At 42.2% G+C, this 14,685-nt stretch overlaps 1 protein-coding gene across 2 annotated transcripts in view; it reads left to right on the plus strand.

Moving 5' to 3' along the window:
- The window catches only part of TERT (telomerase reverse transcriptase), a 69,957-nt gene that overhangs the window by 33,209 nt on the left and 22,063 nt on the right, over nt 1-14,685 (plus strand). For both annotated transcript variants that reach the window (XM_075212673.1, XM_075212674.1), the window contains exons 5-8: nt 113-295; nt 6,172-6,333; nt 7,010-7,105; nt 14,237-14,322. In XM_075212673.1, coding sequence (XP_075068774.1) covers nt 113-295; nt 6,172-6,333; nt 7,010-7,105; nt 14,237-14,322 — 527 coding nt within the window. The remainder of the gene's footprint in view (nt 1-112; nt 296-6,171; nt 6,334-7,009; nt 7,106-14,236; nt 14,323-14,685) is intronic.

A 14,685-nucleotide genomic window follows, 5' to 3' on the forward strand; every position in this document is an offset into this window, starting at 1 on the left:
CCTCTGGAGTTTCCATCTATGGTTTGTTTTTCTTTGCTGTTTTACTTAACTCCGTAATAATAAATGTGTGTTCCATTTTGATTTATTTATTTACTTGGTTATTTCTTTTAAGATCCGTCATTTCAATGCTCAAGTCAGAAACCTCTTTAGCGTTCTGAATTATGAGCGAAGCAAGACTTCTGACATTCTAGGCTCTTCTGTATTTGGTTTGGATGACATCTACATGAAATGGAGGAAATTTTCTCTGGAATTTCAAGAATCAAATGCAAAAAATGTTCCATTTTATTTTGTAAAGGTGTGTACAGCATTTAATTTGTAAAATAATTGTTATTATTGCCATTTATTTATATAGCGCCACGAATTCCGCAGCGCTGTACAGAGAACTCAGTCACATCAGTCCCTGCCTCATTGGGGCTTACAGTCTAAATTCCCTAACACACACAGACAGAGACAATTTGTTACCAGCCAATTAACCTACTAGTAAGTTCTTGGAGTGTGGGAGGAAACAGGAGCACCCGGAGGAAACCCACGCAAACACGGGGGGAACATACAAACTCCTCATAGATAAGGCCATGGTCGGGAATTGAACTCATGACCAGTGCTGCGAGGCAGAAGTGCTAATCACTTAGCCACCTTGCTGCCCCGTAAGTTTTATAGTATGAAATAGATTATAGCATTTGGTATAGGTTCATAAGGAGTATTGACCATCGTGTAGAGCTTTTAAGGCTTGTTCAACAGATCTGCTTTTAATGTGCTTATAAACAACCAGCTGAAGCCATAAAACAGCATTCAAAATCGCATCAATGGTTTCATATCGGTTCATTCCCATCATTGCACTGCAAAATGTTAAACATGCCACAAAAATTTTACAAAGCGCACAACCTATTTCTCATACGTTGACACACACGACTAATACAATAACTTATACTGGTAAAAGTGTAATGTGTTAAAAACTCATGGAAAACAAATTAAAAATGCATTTAAACAAATGACAATAGTCATGCCTTTTAGCATAGTTTAGCAGAGCTGTACTACTATGACATACTTTGACCTAAAGGCTTAGTAACACACAAAACTAAGAATGCAGTTTACGGTTGACTTAGGTGAGCTGAAATTTTATTTAGAGGTCTTTTCAACCGCACTAGCCCTGTTCTGGATTGTTGAAGTCCCTTCCCAATTAAGTTTGATTTGCATGAAAATCTGCCAAGGCCAGAGAGAGGATCTCCTACTTTGGCTGTTCCATGTGTCGGGGATCCTCTGAACGCCAGAAACTTTTCTGTCATTTTATTTTATGTTGCCTGACTTCACCTTTTTAAGGCAAAAATATTACTGTAAAAATGTATTCACCCATACTTAGTCAGTGCTTCAGTTATACATCCAGCCCTTATCAAGCCACTTATACTAGAGATGGTCACTGACCCCCGTGTTTTGGTTTTGATTTTGAATCTGAATTACCTTTGGGTTTTTGTTTTGGCAAAACCGCCCTTTTGTGTTTTGGTTTTGGTTTTGTTTGGTTTTGTTTTGCAATTTTGTTTAAAAATCTATTTTTTTTTTTGGGCTAAATTAACCTAATTTAGTGCTCCACCTGTTTCTTGGATAAGTAAGGTAATTCTAAAGATAATAAATTAGGAAAAAAAACAGTTTTAACCCTGGTAGGCCGTCCTTAATTCTACACACAAACCTGATTGTCTTCCTCTCCATCTTAGCCTATTGGCAATGCAGCCATCGTCTTTAGGTGTATATTACACCCTACACTTATAGTTAAATATAAAAAGAAATGGACAAAGGCAGTTTGGTGACTGTCTATCAGCCCCCCTCCACTTGTAGTAAAATAGTGAAAAATTCAGCCGGTATACACTGTACAATATAAATGGAAATGGACAAAGGCAGTTTGGTGTCTGTCTGTGTATGACACCCTACCCTTATCGTGAAATTGACAAAACAGCAGCCTTACAAGACTGTACGTGATATAGAAATGCCCCAAGTCCCTTTCCTATTTTGGGGTAGATTACACCCTACACTTATATAGAAAGTTTTAAAAAGATGTTATCGTCCTCATCTTCAGCATCATCCTTGCCCTCATCAGTGTGTACATCTTCATCACAGACTATCAATTCATCTCCGCTTGAATCCGCCATTAGAGAACTGTCAGTGCTTGGATGTCTTTTATGGTAAAGGCCTTCCTCGTGGAAGATGTAGTTCATTTTTATGAACATAATTTTCTCCACATTTTTTGGAAGTAACCTCCTACGTCGATCACTGACTAGGTTCCTGGCTGTGCTGAACACTCTTTCAGAGTACACACTGGAGGGTGGGCAGCTTAGATATTGCAAAGCAAGTTTGTACATGGGTTTCCAAATGGCCTGCTTTTCTTCCCAGTAAGGAAAGGGACTATCTGACATTTCCATATCAATTACCTCTTGAAAATAATCCTCCACCATCCTTTGCATGTTTATACTCGGATTGGATGGAGTTATGGGCAAGGTTACACATTTTTTTTAAAAATCTTTCAAACCAGACCAGATGTAAAACTGTTCTGGTCTGCCCCCTGCGTCTTCCCTGCTTCGCTTTGGAAAATGTTATTTTTTACGAGCAGCAGCTGCCTGAGAAACTGAAGGAGACGTTGTCATGCCAAGGCCCAGTTCAGCTAAGAACTTGCTGACCAATAGCTCCTTGCAAAGGGTCACATCTCACTCATTTTGAAGCAAAGACTCAATGTAGGTCTTAAACCTTGGATCAGGCACAGTGGCCAAAACATAGTGATCCAAGTTCAAGATTTTAATTACTCGAGGATCATTGTGAAGCAAATTAAGTACTTGATCTACAAGGCCAACATACTTTGCAGAATTGCTTTCTTTCATGTCCTCCTTCAGTTTCTCAAGCTGCTTTTCCAATAGTCTAATTAAGGGAATGACTTGGCTCAAGCTAGCAGAGTCTGCACTCACTTCACACGTCACAACTTCAAATGGTTTCAGCACCTTGCACAGCACAGAAAGGATTCCCCACTGTGCATGAGTGAAATACATTCCTCCTCCTTTCCTAATGTCATGGCTTGTGCAATACGCTTGGATGGCTTTGCGCTGTTCCTCCATCCTCTGAAGCATGTGCAGGGTGGAATTCCACCTAGTTACCACCTCTTGCTTAAGTTGGTGGCAGGGCAAGTTAAACTGTTCTTGGAGCTGCTGCAATCTCCTACATGCTGTGGCAGAATGCCTGAAATGCCCTGAAATTTTACGGGCCACCGAAAGCATCTCCTGCACCTCACGGTTATTTCTTAGGAAGCTCTGCACCACCAAGTTTATGGTGTGAGCAAAACAGGGAATGTGATGGAATTCACCCAGCTGTAATGCTCGCACTATATTGTTGGCCTTATCAGAAATGACATATCCTGGGGAGAGTCCAAGTGGTATAAGCCATGTATCAATCACATCTCTTAGTTTTTGTAACAAATTATCAGCTATATGCCTGTTAGTGAAGCCAGTGATGCAAAGAGTGGCCTGCCAGTGACAAATGTTACGTAGTGGTGTACATGCTGCTGCTGTTCCTGCTGGTGAAGGCGAATGACTAACCCAGTGGGCTGTCACAGTCATATAGTCTTTGGTTTGGCCACTTCCACTTGTCCACATATCTGTGGTTAAGTGGACAGTGGGCAGAATGGCATTTTTCAGCGCAATCACTACATTTTTACACACTTTTTGGTATAGTTGTAGAATGGTGTCGCAATGGAATTTTGTAACGCGGACACAAAACATCAATTAACTGTGAAAAACCAGCTGCGTTTATTGTGGATATTGGACGCAGATCTAACACTTACATAGTAGCCATGGCGTCTGTGATTCGCTTGGCGACTGGGTGACTGCTGTCATATTTGCTTCACCTAGCAAATGATTGTATCACAGTTAATTGTTGTAATGTAGGACTGCTCTTTTTCTTGGCCTTCTTATGGGAGGAAGATTCACCAGCAGCAACAGCAGCAGCAGTGGGACTAACGCTTTCTTTAGAGGAATCAATTATAGTGCAGGAGTCATCCAGCCTTACTAAGTGGGATGCAGGGCTAACTCCGATCGCTACTGAGGATATTGAAGAGGATGGTGTTGTGGGTGTATTTTGCAGCCATCGGGATGTAGGTGACAGAAGGGTCCTAGCTGATGATGGAGTGCTTGTAATTTTTATGCCAGAACTTTCAGCTTTTCCCAAAACCTTGCCATGAACTCTCGTCAAATGGCGTAACATAGACGAGGTTCCAAGATGGTTAAGGTCCCTCCCTCGACTGACTGTGGCTTGACATACACTACAAATGGCTATACAATTGTTGTCTGGTTTTGGGTAGAAATAATTCCACACATAAGAAGTGGATTTTTTTGTTTTATACCCAGACATGACAATGGCCTTTTTCTTGTCACGTGGCAGAACTGCTGCTGCACTGGTGCAGGACTTACACAAACAACCTCATCCTCATCAACATCCTCATTAGCGCCCTCGTCGCCTACACAAATCTCCCCCTCATCCTCTTCTAATTCCAAAGTGTCATCCTCAATTGGTGTATCACCGGCTACACTCGGGCTGCTCAGGCACACATCAGCAGAAATGCTGAAAGGGCCCTTCTTTATGGGTACACTATCAGAATGCTCACGATTAGACATACCACTGGTGCATGGACTCTCCACAGGGATTGGTGTCATTTCTGATTCTGAGCATACATTTTCCTCTAATGCCTTACTGTTTTCTTGCAACTCGGCTTTCACACGTAACAGTAGTTTTGCACCACTTTTGGATTTCAAATTACTTGGTCTTGCATCGTCACGAGTGACCGTACAAGAAGAAGGCTCAGTAACATTTTTCGATCTGGCATTAATAGAGAAAGGCGAAGGCCTCATTATTTCTTTGCCACTGCGTGTGTAGAATGGCATGTTGGCAATTTCTTTTTTCTCGGCACTTAACTTTTACTCAGTTACACTTCTTTTTCTCTTCAACATGGTAAAAGTTGTTTTTTTTGGTGTGTTTTTTTCCCTGACTTAAAAAACTATGCACTTTTACATAGGCTTTATCAGGTGACTTACAGGGAAGACTAACATCAGGACTGGTGCAAGCAGCTGCTTGCTGATCATGCTCATTAGTGGACTGCTGTGAATTCATTTTAATGAGACCTCAAACACTTGTAGTGCAAAATATTAAATAGATAGTGCTGCTAGATAATACTTTCTGCAGCCAAAGAATAGATTCTGGAGGAGGGAATATGACACCCCAAACTGTTGGTAATGTTTGCAAAAATGCCTCCTCTATCCTCCTCTCTTCCTGCTATAACAATTGCTAGAAGAATTGCTCTCTCCCTGCTCTAATGCTGCCTTCGACCTAACCCTTCTCTCTCCTTCTGTCAAATGGCGATGGCTTGCTGTGGAGGCGGGTATTTATGGATTTCAAATATCGCGAGAACCGAGATCCGACGATGTCATGATGACATTTTGCCTCAATTTCGATTCCGAATTGGCGCCAGAGTACCGAGCCTGCTCGGCTCTGTACTCGAATAGGTGAAGTTCGGGCGGGTTCGGTTCTCGGGGAACCGAGCCTGCTCATCTCTAACTTATACCTTGTCATTGTAATGCAAACCTTGACGGCTTGACTCAAGCCCTGAATCATAAAGCTCACACTCCTTTTGGTGCTTCAGTAGTGCAAAATACTCTAATATAACTCTTTGACAGTATGTTTTGACACATTTAGAGTTGTGCTGATTCTTTGCAGCAAGGCATATTTTACAACACATTTTTGTATTTATTATAATACTCAGTACAATATGCATTTTTTCCATTTATGTATGATACAGTAAAAACTGCACTTGACCTCACTAGAAAACAGGAACAGGATCACAGAACAGTGTCTCATGGAAAAGAATGCAGGAAAATAGAATGAGCATACATTTTATGACACAGAACACATGAGAAAATTTAAGTACCAGTTTCTTACATGAAAAACATTATAATTTAGTTTAATTGTTGAATTACTGAATGTCTGGTAGATAACTTTTTTACAAATAATTTTACCTTGAATTTTTTTAAGCATGGAAAATTCTGTTTTAATATTATATTACATTTAAAAGCTTACTTGTTGGATGTTTGTTTGTCATTGTTTATGCTCAGTTTAGTAATTAACCATACATTACGTTTTCATTTCTAGACTGATATGAAGAGGGCATATGACACTATTCCCCATAAAAAGCTGAAGGAGGTGATCTCAAATGTAATAAATCCAGACATTGAAGAAGTTTATTGCATACGACGATATGCCATGCTATGGATGGATTCAAATGGCCGGATAAGAAAATCTTACAAACAACATGTAAAAACGATTTAAGTATTTAAAAATTCACAGATTTTTTTTTTCTTTTATGTTTGGCTCTTAAAATCTCTTTGGCTAGAGGATACATTTTCTCTACAGGTAGAATAAGACAAAATGTATTGAATGACAGAAATGTTAAGTGTACCCAGTGTGATATGTGCAGGTGATTACCATCTGAATTGCAGAACTTGTTGAAAATTTCTGTACTCTATATATTTTGTATTTTTGTTTTTATTTTTGTCATGGAGATTACATTTTTAGCAGAGCCTGATGGAGAAATTGAACTTGACCTTTCCAAAAAATCCTTGGATATATAAATATTATGTAGTGAATATAATTGTAGCTGTGAGATACAATATTTTAAGGGGTTTTGTTTTTATTTTAATCCACATGTAGATCAATGTCACAGCTAAATATCAATATTTCCATTATGATATCACTATGTGTCTGTAGCAAAAAATGCAACATTTTTATTTGCTCAAAAATAGTGAAATTTCTTTTTGTTTTTACTTCTTAACTATGTGGCATTGGACAGTTAAGTGTTCAGTATGTCCCGTTAGCTAATCACTCTGCTGGTAGCCTGCAAGGGCAGTTTTATCCAATGCAAAACCTAGCAGTTCCATTATATTTTACGGATTATATAGTAATATGTTGTTCTTTTCATTTCTTTTTTGAGGTTTCCAGCTTGATTGATTTTATGCCTAACATGAAAAGTTTTTTGACACATCTGCAAGATAAAAACATGGTGCAGAACTCCATCTTTGTGGAACAGGTAGTATATTTGTGCAGATATGAGCTGCAGATTTACTTGAAATCGTTGCACATTATTTTGCATCTAAATGCATGTGTTGCACTTTTTCATTCATCATTGTGTCTATTTGTACTCCATATAGAATTTACAATCTCTCATTTTAATGATTAACCATTCGTAAATCAATAACAAATAGTGTGAATGTTCTGTTGGCTTACTGTATTATTATCTATAGAACACAAAATATTGTATTACAATACATGATAAAATAATAATAATCAAAGTTGGCTAAATTAATAGCCATAATTGTACTCCATTGATTGCATTGTAGTGAAATTGTTCTACCATCCATGATACAAAATATGACTCTTTTAAAATGTTAAAATAGGAAATTAGTCTTTTCTGCAATCTGCAAAAAAAGAGTTGAATGTCACCTATAATCAAAACCCCTCTCAAAATGAAATCATGAACCTTATTGTCTCTAGCCCTAATTTTTCCTGAAAAACTGGGGGGTGTAGCCATGTAGTATGTCCCACAAGGCTTGGTAGTACATTCTCATCAAATAAATTCTATTTATATTAGGCATATTGAATGTTGTGATTCCTAAGTAAAAAAAAAAAGTATTATATGCAGGGCTGGGGACTTGCTAGATTTGTCCCGGAGTTTACAGAAGTTTAATGCCATTACCAGAATATCTTTGTTCTCCAATCCAATTTTCATGCTATGTTATTGCAGTTAGATAAGTTATTAAGGCAGTATGCAGATTCTGATTCTATTTTGATAGGATTTAACATTGAAATAGTGAACATCACCAATATCAGTTTTAAGTTCTTCATTACGAAATTCTATTCACTAGATGAATAAGGCTCTGCAAACCTATAACATAACCTACATATACAGATTAATAGGAGTTTATTGCACAAAATTGTGCTCCATAGTACAGAATTACTTTTTTTTACAGTGAACTCCAACATACAGTACTAAAGTAAACTGAGATGTAGCACATAACTTCTTAGCTATTGTATATAGTTCACGTCAAGAAACTCTGTTCTATCTGTTTATCTTTTATCACATGGGTATGAAGTTTTCATCCCTATAATCTTTGCATATTTGTTAATGTGATGTACGTTTTATGGAATATAAAAATATAATAACAAGTAGGTTATGGCAATGTTGTTTTTCAACAAAATTTTTATAACAATAAACTTTACATTACAATAGATCTTATAACCTTATATGAAACACCTTTTATATATAACAGTTAAACTGTGAATAATATCAGGCTTAGTTTGTTTTTGTTTACTTTTAAAATAACTTTATTCTAGTAAATATATGTATGACATTAGATGTCTGACTCCACCTGCGGCTCCCTTCTACTTTAAGTTCACCTATCTACCATCCATGAGGGCTAATGTTACAGGGTTCTTCAATCCACACTTTCCACACCTTTATAAAACTTCTGTGGAAGCGTTTTGACTGCTATAGTATGATTTAACCCCCCCTGTCAGAATCACTAGGTGGAATGTATGATACCTGCCAGCAGTTGGCGCTACTTAGTACTGAGGCGCGGAGTCTAACACGCCCCTGGTTTTCACCAGGAACCCCCACAAGGAGGTATGGACTTCGCTGCAAGGGACGTACAGGTCGCGGCCCTCAGTATTAGTCAGCTGGCGAGGTAACAATTGAGGCAGCGGTGACAGCCCACCAGCAGGCAGGATGGAAGAGTAGTCAGCAAGCCGGGTCAAAACCAGAGGAACGGATAAAGCCAAATCAGAAGCAGGAGAATGGTCAGGAAGTCGGGTCAATACCAAATATCACTCTAAGCCAGAATCAGGAACCAAAGGAGAAGTCAGGAACAAGCCGGGGTCAGAATCCAAATAACAGCAACACAGGAACAAACGCTGGAGCAAGGCTGAAGACCAAATACCCTGGCACTAGACATGTGTCAGAGGCTGCTTTATATACCCTAAGGTGCCTCCTGATTGGGTTAGGGAGATATTGGCGGTAAGACATGCTGGCTGCAGACAGGTGAGCAGAGATAGCAACCCGCTGCTAGGCAACAGGACGTGGTTGCTGAGAAGCTGCAGGCGTCCGTCTCCTGCACCAAGTGTCAGTGCGGAGACGGCGCCTGACAGTACTCTCCCCTTTCTTCTTTTTCAGGGCTTGCAAGGTCGCCTCTCTCTCCCTCTTGAATTTGGCCAATAAGCGAGGGGCATGTATCTCTTGTACATCGATCCAAGATCTCTCCTCGGGGCCATAACCCTTCCAGTCAACAAGATATTGGTGGCGACCCCTGGAGATCCGGAAATCCAGAATCTGATTGATCTCATATTCCTCCCCATGATCAGTCTTTACTGGGACCGGGGGTGGGGTTCTTTTGACAAACCTGTTGAGAACGAGGGGTTTTAGTAGAGCAATATGCAACACATTGTGAATCTTGAATGATGGAGAGAGAAGGAGTTTGAATGTCACGGGATTTATAACTTGAGTGATTTGAAAAGGTCCGATATATTGGGGTGCGGGCTTCATGGTGGGAACTCTGAAGTCTTAAATTCCTTGTGGATAAGCACACTTTGTCCCCAACTCAAAGTCTGGGGACTGGTCTACGGCGACGATCGGCGCTAGCTTTGTAGCGTTGGGAGGATTCCAATAATTTGGACTTCGCCTGAGACCATATTTGGGAAAAGTCCTGAATGAGATTCTGCACGGCCGGAAGCGCTGAACCAGGTTGGGAAAGTTCAGGAAGGAGAGGGTGAAACCCATAGGTAAGAAAAAATGGAGACGAACCAGTAGATACATGCACCTGGTTATTATGAGCAAATTCTGCCCAACACAAGAAACGACTCCATTCAGCCTGATTACCCGAAGAGTAGGTCCTGAGAAATTGTTCCAAGTCTTGGTTGACCCTCTCCATTTGGCCGTTGGTTTGAGGGTGGCACCCTGAGGAAAATTTTAGATTGACCCCCAACTCTTTGCAGAATGATCTCCAGAACTTGGACACGAACTGTACTCCTCTATCCGAGATAATATCCTGGGGACAGCTGTGAAGACGTAAAATCTCCTTGATGAAGAGGTTAGCAAGGATAGAAGCTGAAGGAAGTCCCTTGAGAGGTATGAAATGTGCCAACTTGGAAAATCTATCCACTACCACCCAGATAGTATTGAATCCATGGCTAGCTGGTAAATCAGTGACAAAATCCATAGAAATACTAGTCCATGGTCTCTCTGGAATAGGAAGTGGTACCAAGGGTCCTGCAGGAGACTGCCTAGGTGTCTTGTGTCTGACACAGATTCCACAAGCGGCAACATAGGCCTTAACTTCCGCCTCGGTAGAGGGCCACCAATAATGCCTAGAAATCAACGAGAGGGTCTTTTTGACACCTGCATGCCTGGCAAACAGAGAATCATGGGCCCACTTGAGAGCCTTGGGCCGAAGCCTAGAAGTGAGAAAGGAGCGACCAGAAGGAGGAACCTTGGTTGAAGTTCTGGTGAGGGCCACAATTGTAGTAGGATCCAAGATGGTTCTGGGGGTGGGGGCGGGTTGAAGATCTTTAACATGAAATGACCGGGAGAGGGCATCCGCCCTGATATTCTTAACCCCAGGTCGAAAGGTCAAAATGAGTTTAAAACGGGCAAAAAACAAGGACCAGCGGGCCTGACGTGGGTTCAGACACTGAGCTGTTTGCAAGTACGTTAAGTTTTTATGGTCCGTGTAGACAGTAACAGGATGCTCAGCCCCCTCTAGCAAATGTCTCCACTCCTCTAGGGTTGTTTTGATGGCCAATAACTCTTTATCCCCGATACCATAGTTTAATTCGCTGGAGGAAAATCTTCTGGAATAGAAACCACAGGGATGAAACTTTCCATCGGAATTTTTCTGTGAAAGAATGGCTCCTATACCAATGGAGGATGCATCAACTTCAACGCAGAAAGGCAGAGACAAGTCAGGTTGTAGCAAAATAGTGGCGGAGGAGAACGCCCTTTTTAATAACTGGAAGGCACTGAGGGCTTCGGCAGACCTTGATTTTGCTGCTCCCTTGCGGGTGAGAGCAGTAATGGGAGAAATGAGAGTCGAAAAGGCGAAGCCAATAAAGCTTTGGATCGCCTTAAGACCCAATGGTTGTGGCCAATTAAGAATGGCAGCCACTTTCCCAGAATCCATGGAAAGACCAGCATCGGACACAATATATCCCAAGAAGTGGACCTGTTAGGCTTCAAAGACACACTTCACCAGCTTGCAGCAAAGGTGGTTGGAACGTAGTCGAGAGAGAACCTCTTTGACGTGACTGACATCTATGGGATTCTAAGTCTCTGGAGAATATAAGCATGTCATCCAGATAGACAACGACTGAGAGATAAAGTAGGTCTCAGAAGATGTCGTTAATGAACTCCTGGAAGACCCCTGGGGCATTGCATAGGCCAAAAGGCATCACCAGGTATTCATAGTGGCCATCCTGAGTGTTAAAAGCGGCCTTCCATTCATCGTCCTCACGAATCCTAATCAAATTATAGGCGCCCCTGAGGTCTAGTTTGTTGAATATTGTGGCGGCTTTGATCCGATCGAATAACTCGGAAACCAGGGGTATGGGGTACCTGTTCTTCACGGTAATGGCATTGAGTAGTCTGTAGTCGATGCATGGTCTTAGAGAACCATCCTTCTTCTTTACGAAAAAAAATCCTGCACCGGCAGGTGAGGAAGATTTTCTAATAAATCCTCGTTCGAGGTTTTCAGATACATACTTGGTCATGGCTCGAGTCTCAGGGAGGGAAAGAGAGTACGTTCTGCCACGAGGAATCCTTTCTCCAGGAATAAGTTCAATGGAACAATCACAAGGATGGTGGGGTGGAAGAGTCTCTCAGCGGCAGTCTTACTGAAGACATCCACGAAGGCAGCGTGTTCAGATGGCAACCCAAGACTGGGTCTGAGAGCGTGACATCTAATAGGTAGGTTATTGAGGCATCGATCAGCATAGAGCGGACCCCAGGAAGTAACCTGAGCATGTTGCCAATCAAATTGGGGTGAATGGTCCCTTAACCAGGGTAGTCCTAATATTATCGGATTAACAGTCTGTGGAAGGACTAGAAACGAGATCCATTCAAAATGGAGGAGACCAACTTGCAGTCGGATCGGCCGGGTGGCCTGAGAGATAGATCCATTGGCCACTCTGTTACCATCCACCGCTGTCAGAACCAAGGGTTGCGATAATGATTCCAGGGGTAGATGAAGGTTAGCTGCTAAGGATGCAGAAATAAAGTTTCCAGCTGCCCCTGAATCCACGAAGGCCTTAAAGGGAGACCGGACCCTGGGAAGCATGGAAGATGATGGGCATCAAAAAGTCTGTCTTGTCTGGGGAATATGGGGAAGATGTACTCAGTCCTAGACCGGCCTTCCCGGCACCGACTAGGATCTGGCGTTTTCCCGGTCTCTTGGGACACTGTGATAGAATGTGAGAGGGGTCAGCGCAGTAGAGGCATAGATGGTTTTTAAACCTTCGTTCCCACCCCTCCACAGTTAGACGAGAACGCCCGATCTGCATGAGCTCCTCAGGTAGAATTGGTGGGTTCTGAAAAGTGGGAACCAAGCGTGGACTAGCCCGGCGAGATTGTTCTTGTTCCTGATTACGCTCCCAATAACGGATATCGACCTTGATGCATAAGGAGATCAGATCATCTAGGGTAGCTGGTAAATCCCTGGAGACCAACTCGTCCTTGATCCGATCTGTCAGCCCCTGCCAGAAGGTAGCTATAAGGGCCTCATTATTCCAGTTCAGTTCTGAGGCGAGAGTTCTGAACTGAACCGTGTACTGACCCACGGGAAGGCTTCCCTGACGTAGCTTTAAAATGCTGGAGGCCGCAGAGGCAACTCGACCAGGCTCATCGAACACTTTTCTGAAGGTTTGTATGAAGGAAGATGGATTTTGTAACAGGGGGTCATCATGCTCCCAGAGAGGAGAGGCCCAGGCAAGCGCTTGCTCCGTGAGTAACAAAATAATATACGCCACCTTGGCTCGTTCTGAAGAAAAATTTCCTGGTGATAGCTCGAACTGGATAGCACATTGGTCGGATCACCACCAAATTTGTCAGTGAATCCCTCCAGTAGGATTAGGTGCGGGCACAACAGATACTCCGGGAGGAGTCAAGGTTCTCTGGAGGGTATCCGTGCGTGTAGCCAGTCCCTGAAGGCATTGCAGGAGCTGAGTCTGGTTTACCTCTTGTTGATCAACTCTGCGAGTCAGGTGCTACAGGAGGTCAATAGCGGAGAGATCACCGGTGCCTTCGGCATTTGACATGGCCAGAGTATACTGTCAGAATCACTAGGTGGAATTGATGATACCTGCCAGCAGTTGGGGCTACTGAGTACTGAGGTGCGGAGTCTAACACGCCCCTGGTTTTCACCAGGAACCCCCGCAAGGAGGTATGGACTTCGCTGCAAGGGACGTACAGGTCGCGGCCCTCAGTATCAGTCAGCTGGCGAGGTAACAATTGAGGCAGCGGTGACAGCCCACCAGGAGGCAGGATGGAAGAGTAGTCAGCAAGCCGGGTCAAAACCAGAGGAACGGATAAAGCCAAATCAGAAGCAGGAGAATGGTCAGGAAGTCGGGTCAATACCAAATATCACTCTAAGCCAGAATCAGGAACCAAAGGAGAAGTCAGGAACAAGCCGGGGTCAGAATCCAAATAACAGCAACACAGGAACAAACGCTGGAGCAAGGCTGAAGACCAAATACTCTGGCACTAGACATGTGTCAGAGGCTGCTTTATATACCCTAAGGTGCCTCCTGATAGGGTTAGGGAGATTTTGGCGGTAAGACATGCTGGCTGCAGACAGGTGAGCAGAGATAGCAACCCGCTGCTAGGCAACAGGACGTGGTTGCTGAAAAGGTGCAGGCGTCCGTCTCCTGCACCAAGTGTCAGTGCGGAGACAGCGCCTGACACCCTCCCCCCCCTCCCCCCCCCCCCCCCCCAAAAAAAAAAAAATCTACTAATTCTGTTTATTTTGGTCTAGTTATATTTAATTTTAAACTTTATAAGAATTAATGTTGCTGGTCAATGGGCAGAGCTCCCAGGATACCCCACTATACATGACACGTAGATTTATGTACCAAGTCCCTTCACATATAGTAATAACTTGTTGCGCTTTCTATGTTTTAGAGCCTATCTTTGAATGAGAGTTCAAGCAGAATGCTAGCCTTTTTCCAGCAAATAATCTGTAATCATATCCTGAAAATAAAAGATCAGTAAGTATACATATCATTTCTGTTTTTTATTTAAACATTTGTTGTTGCATCTAAGAATTTTAATGGTGAAGTGCTTATACTTGAAAATATCAAAATATTAAACATGAAAATAGTTGCAAAAAAGTAGGTATAGTATAACAAAAGTCCTGTATATCGCCTTTGCTGATTGATGGTTTTGTGGTGTTGGGCAGGAGAAATGTTCAGTAGTTGAACCCCACAGATCTTACAATCAGTATGTCAATAGCAGGGACTGGTTGGCTAATTTAGCCTGGGGGCGAGACTCTGCTCAGCAGCCTAATAGGAACGTTTTCAAGATAAAAAATGCAGGCAACCCAGTGACAATGTAACGTTACCTACCCCTCT

This window comes from Mixophyes fleayi, chromosome 5 (assembly GCF_038048845.1).
Source record: "Mixophyes fleayi isolate aMixFle1 chromosome 5, aMixFle1.hap1, whole genome shotgun sequence".
NCBI lineage: Eukaryota > Metazoa > Chordata > Amphibia > Anura > Limnodynastidae > Mixophyes > Mixophyes fleayi.